The 23,172-nt window shown below is 45.1% G+C and overlaps 1 protein-coding gene across 1 annotated transcript in view; it reads right to left on the bottom strand.

Moving 5' to 3' along the window:
* GUCY2C (guanylate cyclase 2C) overlaps positions 1-23,172 on the bottom strand; it is a 552,042-nt gene that overhangs the window by 109,037 nt on the left and 419,833 nt on the right. Inside the window, exons 16-17 of the mRNA XM_073644175.1 lie at positions 21,897-21,983; positions 20,650-20,782 (exon numbers count right to left, since the gene is read on the bottom strand). Of these exons, the coding sequence (XP_073500276.1) occupies positions 20,650-20,782; positions 21,897-21,983 (220 nt within the window). The remainder of the gene's footprint in view (positions 1-20,649; positions 20,783-21,896; positions 21,984-23,172) is intronic.

Genomic DNA, 23,172 nt, shown 5'->3' with positions numbered 1-23,172 from the left:
GTCACCAATGCAGCTGGGGCACCGCCAGCACCTCAGAAGGCAGGATTAGCATGGCCGAAATGTGGAAAAACTTTATGAGCATGCCTCAACATCCAACACCACTGTCACAGGTGTGTCAGATGTGACAGACAGTCGCCCTGCAGTTGGTTGCAGAAGATCTCTTTGTTTGGCATTACAGACACCTTCTTAGATCTGTCTAACTCTAGGATCCAGTGGCTACCTCCCTCCTGCTAATTGACACCCAGGTCTGGGTGTTTAAATACTTCCTGTTTGCTACAGGGAGGTGCCGGTGATATTCACATGTTCCTTGTGAAGGCTTGTAGCTATTTCAGTCTGCTTACTTCCTCTCTGGTGCTAAGAGGATGCATGGTGTAATCTCTCTGAAGTCGGCTCAAGCTAAGTTACTTTCACCTGTGTTTGTCTCACTAGTTGTCTTTAGTTGTTAGTGGGGACTGACTAGTGCTCATCCCCCCTGTCCCTATCCAGGGCCAAGCTCTAGGGAAATATAGGGTCTAGGTTCCTGTGCGGCGATTGGTGATGAACCAATATAGGGACGATAGGGGAGACAGGGTGATATCAGATCAGCCTAGGAGGTCTCTACTCTCCCTTTCCCTAGTTTCTGGTCTCCCTTCCCCTCATCCCTTCGTGTTGCACTTAGTCTTTCCCACACCTTCAGTGACAACCACCATCTGATACGGTCTGTATTAGCAGGAGGCAGCATTACAACAACATGGTGGAAGAGCACCTGTCCAGACGTCTCCACATACTAACTGATGGTTCTGCCCCATTAAACCTCTGGGTCTCCAAATTGGACACATGGAATGAGGTTGCCCATTATGCCTTTGAGGTGCTGGCCTGCCCTGTGGCAAGTGAACTGTGGGAACGTGTGATCACAGACAAGCGCATCAGCCTGTCTGCATCCAATGAGAGGAAGCTAACATTCCTTAAAATTAACCAGGCATGGATCCCACAGGACTTGTTTATACCTTTTGGATGACTAGACAACTATACAACTATACCAGCCGCACCCAGCAAGTCTTCAACTCTATTTGCCATTCGTTTCATTTGGGTACCTCCTCCCCAAATAAAAATCCCAAAAAACTGTGTTGGCTACCTCCTCCTCTGCCTCGTCCACCTACACCGCCACGTCCACCTCTTCCATTAGGATCTTTGTCCCTTGGTTGTAGCTTGTTATTTTATTTTCGGTTCATTCTATGGTCTTTAAAGTCAGTTCCCTAAAAAAAAACACCTCAAAAAAACAAAAAAAAAGAAAACAAAAAAACACAAAGGGTTTGATTACTCCTCCTTTGCCTTGGACCTACGCCTTCTGATTCTAAATCGCTAGTTTTATTTCTGTTAATTCTATCTTGTTTTAAGTCCATTCCAAAAAACAAAAATGAAAAAAAAAATACAAACAATACAACCCCTCCCGAAAAAACAGCGTTGGATTACTCCTCCCTTGCCTCTTCCACCTATACCTCCACATCCACCTCCTCCTCCACTTGGACCTGTTCCTCCTGGTTCAAGATTATTATTTTTTATTTCTGCTCTGCTTAGCGTAGGGACTGTACGCAGCTGTAGTGAGGGACATTATTAGGTTTTGTGTGTGCGCAGTTTTCCAAAAACACTCTTTATGTGTACTCTGTGTCTGTGATAGTACTGTGCATACCAAAAAGCTTTTCTAACCTGCAACTGAGCCGGTGGGAGTCACGTGCATCAAAATAAATTTTTCTCCTCTTATGCACCCATGTCTCTAATAGTGCTATGCCAAAAAGTTGCTGTGTGTACTCAGCTCCCATATCTGTGGGAGTTCTGTGGCAAAAAGCCTCTGTGTATACTATGCACCCATATCTGTGGGAATACTGTGCCAAATGCCTCTGTGTGTACTCTGCATTTCTGCTTCTGGGAGTACTGTGCCTTTAAGCCTGTATGTGTACTCTGCTACCCTGCCTGTGGGAGTACTGTTAAAAAATGATTCTGTGTACTCTGCAGCCATGTCTGTATGACTACGGTGTTCAAAAAATTATTCTACTCTGCAGCCATCTTTATGGGAGTAGTGTGTCTAAAAAAAAATTAGACTCCACAGTAGTGATAGGCGAACCCGGACTGTAAAGTTTGGGGTCCGTACCGAACACCTACTGTATGTGCATGGACCCCAAACACGGACATCTCCATGAAGTTCGTGTTACTTTTTGGGTTTGGCACCCCGAACATCGGCTGTTTCCCATGCTGTCATCTGTGTGACAGTGCGAGAAACACCGATGGCTCTGATCGGCAGTACGTTAGTTACCGCTGGTCAGAGAGCTGTGGTTCCCACACTGTCAGATGACATGTGATCCATGGGGGCTGGTATTCTCAGACTGAGAATAAATGTAAAAAAATAAACAGGTCCCCAGTAATTTTCATAAACAGTTGCGGGAAAGCTGATGGCTTGGGGCTGATGTTAATATTCTGGGAACAGGCAATATCCATAAAGGTTCCCAAGCTATTAAAATCAGCTCATAGCTGTTTGCTTAGCCTTTATTGGTTATTATAGAGGAGACCCCTCAAAAGAAATTACGTGGGGTCCCCTCTATACTCAGTAGCCAGCAAAGGCTAAACACTCTAAACAGAAAGCTGTGGCTGATTTTAATAGCCTAAGAAAGGGCCATGTAGATTGGCCACCTCCCAGACTAAAACCATCAACTCTCAGCTGCCCCAGAAATGGCGCATTTATTAGATGCGCCAATTCTGGCGCTTAGCCTCATTCTTCCCACTTGCCCTGGTGTGTTGGCAAGTGGGGTAATAGTACTGGCGTTGATGTCAGCTTTGTATTGTCAGCTGTCAACAAGCCAAGGGGTTAGTAATAGAGAGGCGTCTATAAGAGGTCCCCATTATTAATCCCATAGTTAGATTGTAGAAAAAAACACAGCCAGAATAAAGTCCTTTAATTGAAATAAAGACATTGACTCCTTTATTTGAAATAAAAATAAAAAGCAAAGTTATACTCACCTTTATTTTTTGTCTTTTACAGGGGACATGGGCATCAATGGATTAGGCATAATGGATGAGTATAACTTAGCATTTTTATATTTATTTCAAATAAAGGAGTCAGTGTCTTTATTTCAATTAAAGGACTTTATTCTGGCTGTGTTTTTTTTTACAATGTCAGCTGCCAATACAGGGCTAGCATGAACCCCAACCCTATTACCCCACTTGCCACCGCACCAGGGCAAGTGGGAAGAGCCGAGGCTAAGCGCCGGATTTGGCGCATCTTATTGGCTATTATTTCTGGGGTGGATGAGGACTGATGTTATTAGCATCAGAGGGGGCTAATATCCATGGCCCCTTCCCTGGCTATTAATATCAGCCCACAGCTGTCTGTTAGCCTTTGCTGGTTATATTTTATAGAGGGACCCTACGTAAAAAAAATTCTGGGGTCCCCCTATAAACTATCCAATAAACACTAATCAAACAGCTGCGAGCTGTTATTAATAGCCAGGGAACATTTTGGGCTAATGGACCCTTTCCCTGACTAGTAATATCAGTCCCCAGCGGGCGACTTTCCCTCTGCTGGTTATGAATAATCGGCGGGAGCCCATGCTGTTTTTTTGATTTAATTCTTTATTTTACACATAATGTACACTTAGGGTGCTGACTACAACTTCCATCATTGTCACTTGGACACGCTGATCTCAGGGATAACAGGCGACAATGATATGAGCAGCACTCAGCACCCGGTGCCTGTCCGGCACTCAGTACATTGGCATACAACAGTCCAGCACTAGAGCTACAGTGAGACCTGGTGGCTTGAACTCAGGTAAACTTTCACCAGAGTTCAAAGCCAATGGGTCTCCTGGTAGCTGTGAGTCCTGGAAACCTCACGGGAAACTTTGAGGGACATTTTAAAGAGTTTGTCTGGTCAAAACCAATAAGTCCGCAGTCACTCTGTAGCACTGCAGGCTTATGAATCCCCTCAGCACACGCGCTGCGGGGATTCACCAGTTTCTGACCCGGGATCGGAGGGAATGTACCTCCAGCCAGTTGGCAAGGCCTCGCTCCATACACTCATATTTAGCCAAGGCATTTAGTAACCTACCTGTCTAGTGGGTGTAGCCAACTAGAGGGCGTGGCCTCACTCCATACATGTGTATGGAGAGCGAGGCCACGCCCACTGGCTGGGGGTATGTATAAGTCATATATATGTATAATAACTATATACATACTCATATGTATGTATGTATAACTCCGAGTCTGAAACCGGCGAAATCCTGCAGCGCACAGTGGGTGCGCTGGGGGGATTCGTAAGACTGCAGTCACACAGAGTTTTGACTGGACAACCCTTTTAAGGTAACTGGTGTTTCCAGCTGCTGGAACACCTAGAGGCCGTGATCTAATGTTACCTTGAATGTGTATTTTACTGTATTTGTTAATAAAAAAAGGAAAAAAAATGTGTGAGGCCCCCTGTAATTTTCATAATCAGCAGAGGGAAAGCTGACGGCTGGGGGCTGATGTTAATATTCTGGGAACATGCCAATAGCCCTAAAGGTTCCCAGGCTATTAATATTAGCTCACAGCTGTTTGCTTAGCCTTCACTGGTTATTATAGGGGAGACCCCCCAAAATATTGACGTTAGGTCCGTGAGGTCACTAACCAGCATAGTCTAAACAGACAGCTGTGGGATGATATTAATAGCCTAAGAAGGGGCCATTAAGCCAACATGTTCCCTGGCTATTAACAGCTCACAGCTGTTTGATTAGAGTTTACTGGCTAGTTTACAGGGGGACCCCAGAAAAAAATTGATGTTAGGTCCCCCTATAAATTCTAACCAGCAAATGCTAAACAGACAGCTGTGGGCTGATATTAATAGCCTAGGAAAGAGCCATTAGACCCAAATGTTACATGGCTATTAATAACAGCTGATAGCTATTTGATTAGCGTTTACTGACTAGTTTACAGGGGGACCCTAGAAAAAAATTGACGTAGGTTCCTGTAACATCCCTGGCGGCGTGCTTGCATAGTGTACCACCTCCCACCATGCAAGACCGCAATCTTACCCATCAGTCCAGCCTGCAAACCTTGCTCAAGTTCATGCTGTGCTCATGTCTCTTGTCTGACTGCTTAGGGCGGCGGCCCGGTTACTTCCTGATTCTTATAGCTGCTGTGGGCGCACCCCTAATGCGTCTCCAGCCTATTGCTGTGAGTCACTGGATATTTAAACCCCCTCCACCCAGAAGGAGGTGCCTGAGCAACACTATCTATCAGTGTGCTCCTTGCCTCTGAGTTGCCAGGTCTTGTCCTGTATCTTGTCCGTTTCTGCCACCCTGGGGGCTGCATACCCAAGCCTGTTATCTCTTACTTCTAGTCTGTTTCTGCCACCCTGGGGGCGGCATACCAAGGCCTGTTATTTCTGACTTCTAGTTTGTTTCTGCCACCCTGGGGGCTGTATACCCAGGCCTGTTATCTGTGACTTCTAGTCCATTTCCGCCACCCTGGGGGCCGCATACCCAGGCTCGTTCCTGTATCTTGTTGCAGTGTCAGTTCCTGTCTGAACTGTCTCCTATCCTGTTACCTGTTTGTCTCTATGTCCGTACCCTCCCCTTTCCTGCAGTGTCTGAACCTGCACCTAACTCCAACTCGTTGTCTCTGTACTTCTGTTTGTGAGTTTTGTGTTCACTCGCTACTTCATTGTAAGTACCTTGTGTGTATCTGGTTCTGCTTATCCCTTTTCCCTTCCTCCGTATCTACCTCCTGTGTTCTAGCCATCTTCCTGTATTTTCCCATCTGTTCCATGTGAACAGAGCCCTGTCCTCTCTGCCTGCACCGTCAGCCCTGTTCTGCTCTGCTTGCTCACCGCTCCGGCGGTTTTGCTCTGCTCTGCCTTGCCCACCGCTCCGGTGGTTCCTCTCTGCTCTGCCTAGCCCACCGCTCCGGTGGTTCCTCTCTGCTCTGCCTTGTCCACCGCACCTGCGGTTTCGCTCTTACATAGTTACATAGTTTATAAGGCCGAAAAAAGACAAGCGTCCATCCAGTTCAGCCTATTTCTTGTGCACTGCAGCTATTCCGCTATTCCTATACCATGCGGTATAGGCCAATTTACATCATTGAGGAAAAATTCACTTCCCGACACCAATCTGGCAGTCAGATTAAATCCCTGGATTAATTAACTAAGCATAAGATGTAATTTTATTGTTCTCAAGAAAGGCGTCCAGGCCTCTCTTGAACTCATTAAGTGAGTTGGACATCATCACTTCCTCTGCCAGAGAGTTCCAGAGTCTCACGGCTCTGACTGTAAAGAATCCCCTTCTATGCTGGTGCAGGAACCTCCTTTCCTCCAGACGCATAGTGTGCCCCCTCGTCTTTGTCACCATCCTTGGTATAAATAGGTCATGGGAGAGATCTCTGTACTGCCCCCTGATGTATTTATACATGTTTATGAGGTCTCCCCTAAGCCTTCTCTTTTCCAATGTAAATAGGCCTAATTTTGACAACCTCTCTGGGTATTCTAGTCCCTCCATTCCCTTAGTCGCCCTCCTTTGTACCCTCTCTAGCTCCAATATGTCTTTCCTGAGCACCGGAGCCCAGAACTGTGCACAATATTCTAAGTGCGGCCTTACTAGCGCTTTATACAGAGGAAGAACAATGTTCTCATCATATGCCCCTATTCCTCTTCTGATGCATGCCATGACTCTATTTGCCTTCGCAGCTGCTGCCTGACACTGGGCACTCCAATTTAATTTGCTATTAACCAAGACGCCCAGGTCCTTCTCCATGTCAGATTTCCCCAACGGTTTCCCATTTAATATGTATGGGTGACTGCTGTTTTTCTTTCCCATGTGCATGACCTTACATTTATCAGCATTGAACCCCATTTGCCATTTTTTGGCCCAACTCCCCAATTTATCTAAATCCTCCTGTAGCTGTGCCCTATCCTCATCTGTATTAACTACTTTACAAAGTTTAGTATCATCTGCAAATATTGCTATTTTACTATGCAACCCTTCCACTAGATCATTAATAAATATATTAAATAATATAGGGCCCAAGACAGACCCTTGAGGCACCCCGCTAGTAACCCTGACACACCCTGAGCTTACTCCATTGATAACCACCCTCTGCTTTCTATCACTCAGCCAGCTATTTACCCACTTGCACACATTATCCCCTAGACCAAGCATTCTCATTTTATATACCAACCTTTTGTGTGGCACAGTATCAAACGCTTTGGAGAAGTCAAGGTATACAATATCCACTGACTCTCCGCGGTCCAGCTGTGAGCTCACCTCCTCGTAGAAGGCGATCAGGTTTGTTTGTCAGGAGCGATCCCTCATGAATCCATGTTGATATGGAGTTAGACAGTTATTATCATTAAGATATTCTACAATAGCATCTCTAAGAAATCCTTCAAACAATTTACCCACAACAGACGTTAAGCTTACTGGTCTATAGTTCCCCGGGTCACTTTTAGACCCCTTTTTTAATATTGGTACCATATTTGCTTGGCGCCAGTCTAGTGGGACAGTCCCTGTCCATAAAGAGTGCTTGAATATAAGATACAGCGGCCTGTCTATCACATTACTTAATTCTTTTAGTACCCGGGGGTGTATGCCATCTGGGCCTGGTGACTTGTCTATTTTGATATTATTTAGGCGTTTCTGAACTTCCTCCTGGGTTAGGTGGGTGATATTTAGCGGAGGGTTTACTTTATCACTCTGCATTTCCTCCGATAAATTGTTTTCTTTTGTGAAAACAGTGGAGAAGAAGCTATTGAGTAGGTTTGCTTTACCCTCATCGCCCTCTATGATTTTACCCAGGTTATTTTTCAATGGGCCGACTCCATCAGTTTTAATCCTTTTACTGTTTATATAGTTAAAGAACAGTTTGGGATTCGTTTTACTTTCCTTGGCAATTAGTCTCTCTGTCTCCTCTTTTGCTATTCTTATTTGTTTCTTACAGATTTTGTTTTTTTCCCTATAACATATTAGCGCTTCCTCGCTGCCTTCTTGTTTAAGTTTACCGAAAGCCCTTTTTTTGTTTTTCATTGCCCTCTTGACTTCCTTATTTAGCCACATTGGCTTCCTCCTATTCCTAGCCCTTTTATTCCCATAAGGTATGTACCTTCTACAGTGACTATGTAGGACTGTTTTGAAAATTTCCCATTTTCTATCCGTGCTCCTATTACTGGACTGTTTTGAAAATTTCCCATTTTCTATCCGTGCTCCTATTACTGAAGATACTATCCCAGTCTATAAGGTGAAGGGCATCTCTTAGCTGATCAAACTTTGCCCTCCTGAAGTTCAGTGTTTTTGTGACTCCCTTGCTGGGCACCCTACTGAAGCACATGTGGAATTGTACAATGTTGTGGTGACTATTTCCCAGGTGCCCCCCGACCTGCACCTCAGTTATTCTGTCTGGCCTGTTAGTTAATATTAAGTCTAAAAGGGCCGTCCCTCTAGTTGGTTCCTGCACAAGTTGTGACAAATAATTGTCTTTGATAATTGACAGAAACCTGTTTCCTTTCTGAGATCTACAGCTTTCGGTTTCCCAGTCTATATCGGGGTAGTTGAAGTCCCCCATAATAATCACCTCGTTATTTTTTGCTACTTCGTCTATTTGTCTCATTAATAGACTTTCCGTGGCTTCTGCTATATTTGGTGGTTTATAACAGACTCCTATGATAATTTTATTATTGTTTTTTGCCCCATGTATCTCCACCCATAAGGACTCGACCTCCTCATTTCCCTCCCATACATCCTCCCGTATTGTAGGCTTTAGACATGTCTTTACATATAGACAGACTCCACCCCCTTTCCGACTTCTTCGATCCCTTCTAAACAGACTGTAACCCTGTAAGTTAACTGCCCAGTCATAGCTTTCATCTAACCATGTCTCGGTTATTCCCACTATGTCATAGTTACCTGTAGATATTTCTGCTTCCAGTTCATCCATCTTGTTTGTCAGGCTCCTGGCATTTGCTAGCACGCAGTTTACACGATTTTGTTTTGTTCCAATCTTCTCCCTGTGGATTGTATTAGAAATTTTCTTACCTCCCTTCCAAGTATCTTGTCTTGGACCTTCTTTGTCGCACTTCATATCTTTCATTAGTATGTTCTCTGGTTGCATGTTGGTGTCTGGCGTTTTTCTTCCCATCCCCTCTTCTTCTAGTTTAACGCCCTCCTGATGAGTGTTGCGAGTCTCCTGGCGAATGTGTGTTTCCCGGGTTTGTTGAGGTGTAGTCCGTCTCTGGCAAGGAGTCCGTCATAGAGGTAATTCACACCGTGGTCCAGGAATCCAAATCCTTGTTGTCTGCACCATCGTCTCAGCCAGTTGTTCACATCAAGGATCCTGTTCCATCTCCTGACGCCACGCCCGTCTACTGGAAGAATAGAAGAAAAAACTACCTGCGCATCCAGTTCTTTTACTTTCTTCCCCAATGCTTCAAGGTCCTTGCAGATTGTCGGTAGGTCCTTCTTTGCCGTGTCATTGGTGCCAACATGTATCAGAAGAAATGGGTGGACATCCTTGGAACTGATGAGCTTCGGTATCCTATCGGTAACATCCTTGATCTTCGCCCCTGGGAGGCAGCATACTTCTCTTGCGGTTATGTCCGGTCTGCAGATAGCTGCTTCTGTTCCTCTCAGTAGTGAGTCTCCCACCACCACCACTCTTCTTCCCTTCTTGGCTGTCCTTTTTCTTGTCGCTTCTGGGTGTTTCTGGGTGCTCTTTTCTTTTTTGCTTGCTGGTAGTTCCTCATCCTTAGGTGTGCCATCTTCGTCCTCCACAAGTCCTTGGAATCTGTTTCTCAGTTGTGTGGTTGGTGGTGTCTCCATGGTCTTCTTGCTTCTTTTGGTCACTTGCCTCCACTTGTCTGCCTCTGGAGGTTCTCCGATGCTTCCTTGACTTTCCGTGACCAGTAGTGACGCTTCTGTTCTGTCCAGGAAGTCTTCATTTTCCTTGATGAGTTTTAATGTCGCAATTCTTTCCTCCAGTCCCCGCACCTTTTCTTCTAAAAGAGCCAGTAGTCTACACTTCTGGCAGGTGAAGTTGGTTTCAGCTTCTGGTCGATCTGTGAACATGTAGCACATGTTGCAGCTCACCATGTAGGTTGTCACATCTGCCATGCTGCTCCTTGTCCTTGCTGACTTGATGTCTGTCTTCTTTCTTGTGATACCCTAGGATAAACAAATTAAACAGCGCGCGCGGTTTGGCGATGCTTTCCAAGCAGCTGGTCCCGGCTGTACCCAACGATCTTCTTGCTGAAGGAGACTCTTCGCTTTTCCCAGAAGGCACCTGGAATATGCAAATTGTCCTCTTCAAGCTTCAATCCCTGGTTTGGCGATGCTTTCCAAGCAGCTGGTCCCGGCTGTACCCAACGATCTTCTAGCTGAAGGAGACTCTTCGCTTTTCCCAGAAGGCACCTGGAATATGCAAATTGTCCTCTTCAAGCTTTAATCCCTGGTTTGGCGATGCTTTCCAAGCAGCTGGTCCCAGCTGTACCCAACGATCTTCTAGCTGAAGGAGACTCTTTGCTTTTCCCAGAAGGCACCTGGAATATGCAAATTGTCCTCTTCAAGCTTCAATTCCTGGTTTGGCGATGCTTTCCAAGCAGCTGGTCCCGGCTGTACCCAACGATCTTCTAGCTGAAGGAGACTCTTCGCTTTTCCCAGAAGGCACCTGGAATATGCAAATTGTCCTCTTCAAGCTTCAATTCCTGGTTTGGCGATGCTTTCCAAGCAGCTGGTCCCGGCTGTACCCAACGATCTTCTAGCTGAAGGAGACTCTTTGCTTTTCCCAGAAGGCACCTGGAATATGCAAATTGTCCTCTTCAAGCTTCAATTCCTGGTTTGGCGATGCTTTCCAAGCAGCTGGTCCCAGCTGTACCCAACGATCTTCTAGCTGAAGGAGACTCTTCGCTTTTCCCAGAAGGCACCTGGAATATGCAAATTGTCCTCTTCAAGCTTTAATCCCTGGTTTGGCGATGCTTTCCAAGCAGCTGGTCCCAGCTGTACCCAACGATCTTCTAGCTGAAGGAGACTCTTTGCTTTTCCCAGAAGGCACCTGGAATATGCAAATTGTCCTCTTCAAGCTTCAATTCCTGGTTTGGCGATGCTTTCCAAGCAGCTGGTCCCGGCTGTACCCAACGATCTTCTAGCTGAAGGAGACTCTTCGCTTTTCCCAGAAGGCACCTGGAATATGCAAATTGTCCTCTTCAAGCTTTAATCCCTGGTTTGGCGATGCTTTCCAAGCAGCTGGTCCCAGCTGTACCCAACGATCTTCTAGCTGAAGGAGACTCTTCGCTTTTCCCAGAAGGCACCTGGAATATGCAAATTGTCCTCTTCAAGCTTCAATCCCTGGTTTGGCTCTGCTCCACCTTGTTCACCGCTCCGGCGGTTCCTCTCTGCTCTGCCTTGTCCACCGCTCCAGCGGTTTCGCTCCACTCTGCCTTGTCCACCGCACCTGCGGTTTTGTTCTGCTCTGCTTGCTCACCGCGCCAGCGGTTTCTCTCTGCTCTGCCTTGCCCACCACTCCGGCAGTTCCTCTCTGCTCTGCCTTGTCCACCGCTCCGGCGGTTTCGCTCCGCTCTGCCTTGTCCACCGCACCTGCGGTTTTGTTCTGCTCTGCTTGCTCACCGCGCCAGCGGTTTCTCTCTGCTCTGCCTTGCCCACCGCTCCGGCGGTTCCTCTCTGCTCTGCCTTGTTCACCGCACCTGCGGTTTCGCTCTGCTCTGCCTTGTCCACCGCTCCGGCGGTTCCTCTCTGCTCTGCCTTGTCCACCGCACCTGCGGTTCCGCTCTGCTCTGCCTTGTCTTCCGCTCCGGCCGTTCGCTTTACTCTGCTTGTCTACCGCATCTGAGGCTCTGTTCCTGTCTCCCAGTCTGTACTGGACCCTATCCAGCCTGTGCTCCAACCTGCTAGTACCTACCTGTCTGCACTCCAGCCGTGCTTGCCAGTATCTCCCTGTCTGCACTCCAGCCGTGCTTGCCAGTACCCACCTGTCTGCATACCAGCCGTGCTTGTCAGAACCCACCTGTCTGCATACCAGCCGTGCTTGTCAGTACCCACTTGTCTGCATACCAGCCGTGCCTGCCAATACCCACCTGTCTGTATGCCAGTCTAACCTGCCTGTTCCTGCATTCCCCGGTGTGGGTCAACAGCTGTGACCGGGGTCTGACCTGGAGTAGCACCTCGTCCCTCTGCTCGGTTCCTCCTTGGTTCACGGAGTCGACTGAGCCGCCGTGCGACCTTGGTCGGATCGGGTTGAAACTTAGTTACGCCCCTCCAGGCACTCCTCGGTTCATGGTACAGTGGGATCACTAATCACACTCACGCCAGTCAATCCGGGCAGGCACAGCTGGTATGCAGACAGGTGGATACTTGCAGGTAGGAACGCAGGCAGAATAGGGACCAGTACAGACTGGGATACAGGAACTGAGCCGCAGGTGCGGCAGACAAGCAGAGCAGAGCAAAACCCGCAGGTGCGGTAGCCGAGCAGAGCAGAGCAAAACCCGCAGGTGCGGTAGACAAGCAGAGCAGAGCAAAACCCGCAGATGTGGTAGACAAACAGAGCAGAGCAAAACCCGCAGGTGCGGTACACAAACAGAGCAGAGCAAAACCCGCAGATGCGGTAGACAATCAGAGCAGAGCAAAACCCGCAGGTGCGGTAGACAAGTAGAGCAGAGCAAAACCCGCAGCTGCGGTAGACAAGAAGAGAAGAGCAAAACCCGCAGGTGCGGTAGACAAGCAGAGCATAGCAAAACCCGCAGGTGCGGTAGACGAGCAGAGCAGAGCAAAACCCGCAAAACACACAAGGTACTTACAATGAAGTAGCGAGTGGACACTAAACTCACAAACAGAAGTACAGAGATGACGAGTTGGAGTTAGGTGCAGGTTCAGACACTGCAGGAAAAGGGAAGATACGAACGTCGGGCTAGGACACTGTTTAGACAGGAACTGAACCAGCAACATGATACAGGAAAGAGCCTGGGTACTCGGCCCCCAGGGTGGTGGAAACAGACTAGAAGTCACAGATACAGGTAACGGGCCTGGGTAAACAGCCCCCAGGGTGGCAGAACAGACTAGAAGTCACAGATCCAGGTAACAGGCCTGGGTACTCAGCCCCCAGGGTGGCGGAAACAGACAAGATACAGGACAGGACCTGACAACTCAGTTGCACAGAACACACTGAAAGAAAGTTTTGCTCAGGCCCCTCCTACTGGGTGGAGGGGGTTTAAGTATCCAGAGACTTACAATAGTCTGGGGACTCATTAGGAGTGCGCACACAGTAACTATAAGCAATCAGACAAGAGACATGCACAGAGCAGGTACTGGAGCAAAGTGTGCAGCCTGGACTGATAGGTAAGATGGCGGTTTTGCATGGTGGGAGGTGGTAAGCCATGCCAGCACGCCGCCAGGGATGTTACACATAGCATGTAAAAAATCCTTTATTTGAAATAAAAGTCCACACGTTTTTACTCATTTATTTAAAAGTAAAAAACACAGTTATACTCACCTAACGCCTTATCCCTGAAGCCATTGTCCACTGTAAAAAACAGAAAATAAAAAAGCAAATGTATACTCACCTAACACCTAATTCCAGAAGCCATTGTCCCATGTAAAAAAAAACAAAAATAACAACAATATCCCTCACGTGTCGGAAGTGATGAAGTAATCCTTAGTGTCCCACGATGATCTGGATCACTTGTAGAACAGTCACGTCAGCAGTCACACATCAGGCAGTGTGTAGCACTGAACTGCCATGAGAGAGTTTACAGGAGTTCATCAGCTGATGAACTCCTGTGACCTCTCTTATGGCACCGCCGCTGCGTGAGAACTTTGTCACGCAGCGGAGGTGCTGTAAGTGAGATCACCAGAGCTCATCAGCTGATGAACTCCTATGAACTCTCTCACGGCAGCTTAGCGCTATAAACTGCAGGAACGATTATGCTCCTATCAGTGTGTAGACAGCTGCCGATTAGCTGTGACTGCTCTAAAAGTCATCCGGATCGTCAACAGACAGTATGGATTATAGAAGATAAGTGAGTATTATGGCGGTTTACTATTTTTTCTCCTTTACAGGTGACATGGACTTCGGGATTAGGTGTTAAGGTGAGTATAACTGTTATTATTTTTTTTTTTTTATTTATTTATTCATTTTAACTTTTTTTTTTTTACTTTGAGCACAGGTGCTGGCTGATGACTACTACCATGAGATGCGCCAGCCATCGCTGTTATCAGTGACAGCAGGCGTAGGTTGATGGGAGTAGTACTCTTATCAGACGATGACTGTGACCAGCGGTAAGCTTTTTACCGCTGGTCACAGTCACAGCTGTGGGCTCACACTGACATCTGACAGCGTGAGCCCGCAGCGCTCAGACCGGCAGTAACAATTTTACCGTCAATCAGAGCCTGTGTTTCCCGTGCTGTCACACAGATGACAGTGTGGGAAACCACGGATGTTCGGTGTCCAGGACCAGGTACTGTTCTGGTACCCGAACCAAACTTTTATTAGATGTTCGGCCGAACTCACCGGACCCATGGGTCCGCCCATCACTAGCCATCAGTGAGGTGACTGGGGTCCATCAGCTATGAACTCTGTCTACTTTAGCTTGTCTGGTTGTCAAAAAAGGAAGGGGACTCCACACCGTTTTTTTTAATTATTTATTTAAATAATTTTTAAAAACTGTGTGGGAATCTTCTATTCTTGATAACCAGCCATGATAAAGCTGACAGCTGATGGCTGCAGCTGTCGGTTTTACCTGCGTTGGTTATCATAAATAGAAGAGACCCCACGTCATTTTTTTTATTATTTATTTATAGCACAGGCGTCGGCTGATGAATACTTCCATCAGTGGTGCATGCTCTCGCTGCTATCAGCAACAGCAGGCGTACGCTGATGAGTTGCCCTCTCATCAGCTGACGTCTGTGACCGACGGTAACCTTATTACCACTGGCCACAGCTGTTGACTCACATGCTGTCATCTGACAGTGTGGGAACCGCAGCTCTCTGACCGGCGGTAACAATTTTACCGCCGATCAGAACCTGTGTTTGCCACACTGTCACGCAGATGACAGCGTGGCAAACTACGGATGTTCAGGCCCCCCCCCCATTCATTTGAATGAGGTCCAAATTCGAGATCGGGTACTGTTCTAGTACCTGAACCAAACTTTTTTTTAAAATGTTCGGCCGGACCCAAACATCCATGGGTTCACCCATCTCTACTTTGTAGCCTTCTCTTTCTTATTTGTAGGCCTAAAAATTATTTTATTCTACCGCTGTGTCTAATGAGTAGTGTATCTAAAAACAATTTCTACTGTGCAGCCGTCTATTTCCCATTTGTGGGCCGAAAAAATTATTTTATTCTACCGCTGTGTATACATGAGCAGTGTTTCTAAAAACAATTTCTACTCTGCAGCCGACTTTTTGTGAGTGGTGTATCCAAAACATTTTTTCTACTATGCAGCTGTCTCCCGTTTGTGGGCCGAAAAAATTATTTTGTTCTACCGTTGTGTCTATACGAGTAGTGTTTCAAAAATAAAATTTCTACTCTGCAACCATCTTTTTGTGAGTGGTGTGTCTAAAAAAATTCTAGTATTCAGCTGTTTCTTTCCCATTTGTGGGCCAGAAATCCTCTGTTTGTACTGTAGGAAAAAATCTCTGGGAGTACTGTGCCAAAAAGCCCTGTGTGTACTGTGACAAAAAGCCTCTGTTTCTACTTGACCAAAAAGCCTGTGGGAGTACTGTGCCAAAAAACCTCTGTTTGTATTGTACCAAAATAGGGACCGTATCAGATGGTGGTGCTGGATTTTGTGATGCGCTGAGTTCAGTTTTCCACATTTCTGCCATGCAAACTATCCCTTCCGAGATGCCTTGTGCTTTCACTGAGCTCCTGCTGTCAGGTGAGGGCGCTGCCAGTAATGCGTATACCAGAGTGCGCTTGTATTTCCGCATTTTCAGATCTTGCTCTAGTGATGGAAGTAAGGATGGCACGCTGTGCTTGTAGCGGCGATCCAACAGGGTGGCCACCCAGTAATTAGCTCTTGTAACAATCCGGGCAACTTGGTGGTCGTTGCGCAGGCACAGCAGCATGTATTGTCCCATGTGTGCCAGGCTGCACAGTGGCAATGCCAAGATGTCCTCGGTGGGAGGTGTATCGTATGGGTTCTCTGTATGGTCTGTATCTCTCCAGCCATGCTCCAGTGATGCCCGTGAGCTGCTTTAAGTGCCACCATGCTGTGCACATGATTGTTCCTCATCCTCCTCATTCTCCAAATCTGTCCGCTGTCTGGACATTTGTGTACCTGGCCGCTGTTGGTACAGGAACCCATCATCCAAGACATGTGTGGACGCCTGGCCTGATAATGGTTTGAATGTTCCCTGTTTCTCCTACTCTTCCTCCTGTGTCACCACCTCATCCATCATCGCCTGAAGCTATTTTTTTCTAGGAGACATACAAGTGGAATAGTAACGTTGATGATGGCTTCATCAGTGCTGGCCATGTTCATGGAGTACTTGAAGCAGCACAACACGGGACACACATCCCGCATGGAGGCTCACTCGTTGGTCGTGAGGTGGTGTTGTTCCACAGAGCGACTCAACCATGTGTGCTGCAGCTCAAACTCCAGTATCGCCTGCTGCTGCTCGCACAGTCTCTCCAGTATTGTCTACTGCTGCTCGCACAGTCTATCCAGCATGGTGGAGTTCCACCTTGCTGGTACATTGCATATGAGACGGGGAGCAGGATGGCAGAAGTAAAGCTGCACTGCAGACAGGTAAGCAGCAGGGTGAGAATGCCAAAAGCGCGCACACTTTCTGACTGGATGAGGAGACGATGGAGGAGGCAGAGTAGGAGGAAACATGGACAGAGAAAATGCTAGGGGCCCACCTCAGCGCTTTTGCACCCTCCCTTGTTTGCTGTGCAGCTGGGGCAGCGTGACCACCACCTCTTCCTCCGAACTGCCCACGCCACTCGGATGGCCTTGACTCCATGTGGGATCTAAGACCTCATCATCCCCCATCGCATCATCACACCTCTCCAGTCTGTCCATAACTCAAGTGCCCTACTAATCAACTTCTGTCCTTGCTACTCCTCTGTTTCTCTCCTAGGCAAAACCCTTCATTATCTCCCAATTCCACAACGCATCCACTTCAAGCTACTAACACTGACCTACAAAGCCGTACATAATTTGTCTCCCTCATTGACTTGTATTGTGTTCGGAGTCAAGTTCGTATACCGAACCAAACTTTTAACTCTAGTTCAGCCGATCCCGATGAACCCGAACATCCATTGGTCCGCTTATCCGCAATCCAGACTCATTGCTGGCCACTTCAAAACTCTCCAGTGCTTTGTTTCCACCCATTTCTGGGTGCTTCTTGAAGTATGTTAGGGTTCATTGTCCTGCTGGAAGACCCATGACCTAGGATGCAAACCCAGCTTTCTGACACTGGGCACTACATTGCGACCCAAAATCCTTTGGTAATCTTCAGATTTCATGATGCCTTGCATAAAGTCCAGGCACCCAGTGCCAGAGGCAACAAAATAACCCCAAAACATCTTTGACCTCCACGATATTAGACTGTAGGTACCGTGTTCTTTTCTCATTCCGTTTTCAGTAAACAGTAGAATGATGTGCTTTAACAAAAAGCTGTATCTTGGTCTCATCTGTCAACAATACACTTTCCCAGAAGGATTTTGGCTTACTCACGTACATTTTGGCAAACTGCAGTCTAGCTTTTTAGGTCTCTGGCTCCTCCTGGGTCTCCTGCCACAGATTTTAATTTCATTAAAATGTTGACAGATAGTTTGCACTGACACTCATGCACCCTGAGCCAGCAGGACAGCTTGAATTTCTTAGGAACTTGATTGGGGCTGCTTATTTACCATACAAACTATCCTGCATTGCAATTTTTCATCAATTTTTCTCTGTGTCCATGTCCAGGGAGATTAGCTACAGTGCCATGAGTTGTAAACTTTTTGATTATGTTGTGCACTTTGGACAAAGGAACATCAAGATCTCTGGTGATGGACTTGCAACTCTGAGTTTGCTAATATTGTTCAATAATTTTGGTTCTCAAGTCCTCAGACAGTTCTCGTCACCTTTCTGTTCTTCATGTTTAGTGTGGCACACACAGACACACAATGCAAGAATTATGTCAACTTCTTCCCTTTTTATCTAGCTTCAGGTGTGATTTTCATATCGCCCATGCCTGTTACTTTTTCATAGGTGAGTTTGAACGAGCATCAGGTGCTTGAAACAAAATGGCTTACCCACAATTTTGGAAAGGTGCCAACAATTTTGTCCAGACCATTTTTGGGGTTTTGTATGAAATGATGTCCAATTTGCCTTTTTCCCCTGTGTTTTTTTGTGTTGTTCTAATACACACAAAGGAAATAAACATGTGTAGAGTGGTGGCCAAAAGTATTGGCACCCCTGCAATTCTGTCAGATAATACTCAGTTTCTTCCTGAAAATGATTGCAATCACAAATTCTTTGGTATTATTATCTTCATTTAATTTGCTTGCAAGGAAAAAACACAAAAGAGAATGAAGCAAAAATCAAATCATTGATCATTTCACACAAAACTCCAAAAATGGGCCAGACAAAAGTATTGGCACCCTCAGCCTAATACTTGGTTGCACAACCTTTAGCCAAAATAACTGCGAACAACTACTTCCGGTAACCATCAATGAGTTTCTTACAATGCTCTGCTGGAATTGTAGACCATTATTCTTTGGCAAACTGCTCCAGGTCCCTGATATTTGAAGGGTGCCTTCTTCAAACTGCCATTTTGAGATCTCTCCACAGGTGTTCTATGGGATTCAGGTCTGGACTCATAACTGGCCACCTTAGAAGTCTCCAGTGCTTTCTCTCAAACCATTTTATAGTGCTTCTGGAAGTGTGTTTTGGGTCATTGTCCTGCTGGAAGACCCATGACCTCTGAGGGAGACCCAGCTTTCTCACACTGGGCCCTACATTATGCTGCAAAATTTGTTGGTAGTCTTCAGACTTCATAATGCCATGCACACGATCAAGCAGTCCAGTGCCAGAGGCAGCAAAGCAACCCCAAAACATCAGGGAACCTCTGCCATGTTTAACTGTAGGGACCGTGTTCTTTTCTTTGAATGCCTCTTTTTTTTCCTGTACACTCTATGTTGATGCTTTTTCCCAAAAAGCTCTACTTTTGTCTCATCTGACCAGAGAACATTCTTCCAAAACATTTTAGGCTTTCTCAGGTAAGTTTTGGCAAACTCCAGCCTGGCTTTTTTATGTCTCGGGGTAAGAAGTGGGGTCTTCCTGGGTATCCTACCATTCAGTCCCTTTTCATTCAGACGCCGACGGATAGTACGGGTTGACACTGTTGTACCCTCGGACTGCAGGGCAGCTTGAACTTGAATGGATGTTAGTCGAGGTTCTTTATCCACCATCCGCACAATCTTGCGTTGAAATCTCTCGTCAATTTTTCTTTTCCGTCCACATCTAGGGAGGTTAGCCAGAGTGCCATGGGCTTTAAACTTCTTGATGACACTGCGCACGGAAGACACAGGAACATTCAGGTCTTTGGAGATGGACTTGTAGCCTTGAGATTGCTCATGCTTCCTCACAATTTGGTTTCTCAAGTCCTCAGACAGTTCTTTGGTCTTCTTTCTTTTCTCCATGCTCAATGTGGTACACACAAGGACACAGGACAGAGGTTGATTCAACTTTAATCCATGTTAACTGGCTGCAAGTGTGATTTAGTTATTGCCAACACCTGTTAGGTGCCACAGGTAAGTTACAGGTGCTGTCAATTACACGAATTAGAGAAGCATCACATGATTTTTCAAACAGTGCCAATACTTTTGTCCACCCCCTTTTTTAGGTTTAGTGTGGAATTATATCCAATTTGGCTTTAGGACAATTCTTTTTGTGTTTTTTCATTGAAGACAAATTAAATGAAGATAATAATACCAAAGAATTTGTGATTGCAATCATTTTCAGGAAGAAACTGAGTATTATCTGACAGAATTGCAGGGGTGCCAAAACTTTTGGCCACCACTGTATAACAAAACATGTCTAATTGCAACAATAATTTTCTGGGAGAAATACTTCATTTTCTGGAACAATTTCAAGAGTTTCAACACTTTTGGCCATGACTGTAACTTCAAGTGTATTCCAATTCACAGACCTATCTCACATCTGTCAATGAATGGTTATATGAAATACAGACAACAGACAGATGCAGTCATGTTGCATTCATATTCTATCCGTTCCAAATGAACATGGATGTATGATTTTGACCTTCGTTTCCTAACATATCTTTATATTGATTGAAGCTTTTTTTTTAAACTGTGCCATGTTTTCCTTCACACAGCCATTGACTTAGATGCCCAAAAGGTTCCAGATCCTTCTCTTATATAAGGGTTTCCTCAACTAGTGGAGCACATTATAAAATAAGATATGGTTATATTTTACAAGGTTTTTACCTGTCCAACATCTGTATTGTTGTATTGCTCATTATTAATATGGACTTTACATTTTTATTTTGCATCTTCTACTTAAATTGTTCTAGGAACCATTTCACTTTCCAATAATTTTTTTTATAAAATTGAATTTTAAATGATAAAATTCTGAATGCCGGCTGCTGCCATTAGGAAGAACTTACTATACGTTTATTTGCAATATTCACACTTACCCTTTTTAGGATTTAAAATCGAACTACAAATAAAGTCAGTGATTTTCACCACCATTCGACTATCTACTACACAGTTTGTGGACTTAAGTCTGCCATGGGCCTCCACTTTACTTGCATGCAGATATGACATACCCTGAAGTTGAGAAATAGCAAAAATACATTATGCACCATATACATTCATATATACAGTACAGACCAAAAGTTTGGACACACCTCATTTAAAGATTTTTCTGTATTTTCTTGACTATGAAAATTGTACATTCACACTGAAGGCATCAAAACTATGAATTAACACATGTGGAATTATATACTTAACAAAAAAGTGTGAAACAACTGAAAATATGGCTTATATTCTAGGTTCTTCAAAGTAGCCACCTCTTGCTTTGATGACTGCTTTGCACACTCTTGGCATTCTCTTGATGAGCTTCAAGAGCTAGTCACCAGAAATGGTTTTCACTTCACAGGTGTGCCCTGTCAGGTTTAATAAGTGGGATTTCTTGCCTTATAAATGGGGTTGGGACCATCAGTTGTGTTGTGCAGAAGTCAGGTGGATACGCAGCTGATAGTCCTACTGAATAGACTGTTAGAATTTGTATAAGTCTGCACTCATTTTAATTTCCAGAATGGCTACATGGATTCATTTTTGGAACTCATAGGGACCAATTCCTGGCCATGGTACATCAATTCTGTTTTCCCAACCAATTGGCACCCCACAATCACATCGCAGGGGGGTGATGGACAAACAGAACAGCGCACTTCCATGGGCAGTACACTGTCAGAGATTAAAAGTGACATTTAACAGGTTTACAGCAGCAGGTGGTGCTCTGCTCCACACGTGACTGTTAGAGGCAGATGATGGCTGAATAACGCAGCCATCATCTGTCGGGAATGGGGTGGGCTAAACTCTTGCACCCACTCAATATATCTGCTGCTGACGAGCACCGGACATGTATGGTGCTTGTCATTAAGGGGTTAAAGCTTTTAGCTTTTACCAATATTCTAGTATATCATACAGGCAATGATTTGGATTGCATTAGTGAAGGTCTTTTAACTGGGATTTTTTACTAGAACAAATTAACCCTTTGGTAAATTTGGGAGCAAGCAGTAGTTTTCTACAAAATACAAAGCTTTCTTTCCCTGTTTCCTGACTTATCATTGACTATTACAACACCAAACTCTAGCCTCACTACTTGCTACTCTTGCTATTCTACACACGTTAGACCGTAACTTTGAATGCATAGTCTTACCTTAGCTATATCATTCATGACGGAGATTTTAAATTCCCAGTCCATAAAAGTGCCATCTGGGTAGGATATTTTATCACTGAGAACATCCTAAGGAGGAAAAAAAGATTATTTTTTATAATGAGAAAAACATTTTTCATGAGGAAACCAAGTTTTGCTAAGGAGCTCTACCACATATCATATCATAATCTAATACAATGCAATCAATATTGCTTTAATCCAGCATACGTCATAAATCTAAGCTCTATCACGTTAACATTCATACGGTATCAGCATTTAATGAGCATTAATATTGAAGTGCTGCTTAGCACAGATTTGTAGGTTACAAGTCTAAACATCCAGCAATTCAAGCACAAATAATACATTGTGAGACCATTGCGAGGACATGAGTGGTTGTTGCATGACACAGGGATTCATAAGAAGCCAAACTATGACTGAAAATCCAAAAACAAAATGGATTGCTTAAAGGGGATTTCCCATTAACAAACTTCATTTTAATCAACATTTTACTCAATAGCTCTGTGAATAATAATAATTTCCACAATTAGCTGTGTTTAAAAAAAATGTTCCTGTGCTGAGATAATCTTATAAATGAGTCCCTGCTGTGTACTGTGTAATGGCTGTGTCTGACCGTGCAGGAACATGGTCTGATTACACCATAGTTCCTGGGCAGGGAAGGAAGCAAAACAGAGTATTCAGACATTACAGCAGGGGATCACAACCAATTTTTTCTCTGAGGTAAAACATTGCTTAAAAACAGGCAGGGAAATGTTTTGCATCACAAAAAGAATCAGCTGTGATCCCCTGCTGTAATGTCTATATGTTCCTTTGAGTCCCCCTGCCCAGGAGCTGTGGTATGATCAGACCATGTTCCTGTACGGTCAGACACAGCCATTACACAGTACACAGCACAGGCACATTTATAAGGTTATCACAGCACAGGAAGATTTTTTTAAACACATCCAGTTTTGTAGAAGTTATTATTATTCCAAGATCTATTCATTAAAATTAACTTTTTTTGTTTGTGGGAAAACCCCTTTAAAGGGAATCAACCCTACTAAGCCATCTATATGGGCATGTAAGTCATAGTAAGCTGAATAACATGATACCTTGATATCTGTGATCTGATGTCAGGTATAACCACACACAGCTCAGCAGTAAGATCAGAAGAGCTGAGAGTGGCCATTACATATCACACTGATAACACCTCCTTTTATTTAAACTACAGTACAATCTAGAGGCAGATTCTCATGCAGATCAGTGTCCGCTCCATAGCTTG

The sequence above is a fragment of the Phyllobates terribilis genome, unplaced genomic scaffold (genome assembly GCF_046119375.1).
Source record: "Phyllobates terribilis strain yellow unplaced genomic scaffold, ASM4611937v1 Scaffold_8__6_contigs__length_399053987, whole genome shotgun sequence".
NCBI classification, from domain to species: Eukaryota; Metazoa; Chordata; class Amphibia; order Anura; family Dendrobatidae; genus Phyllobates; species Phyllobates terribilis.
This window is presented reverse-complemented; position numbering and strand designations above follow the sequence as displayed.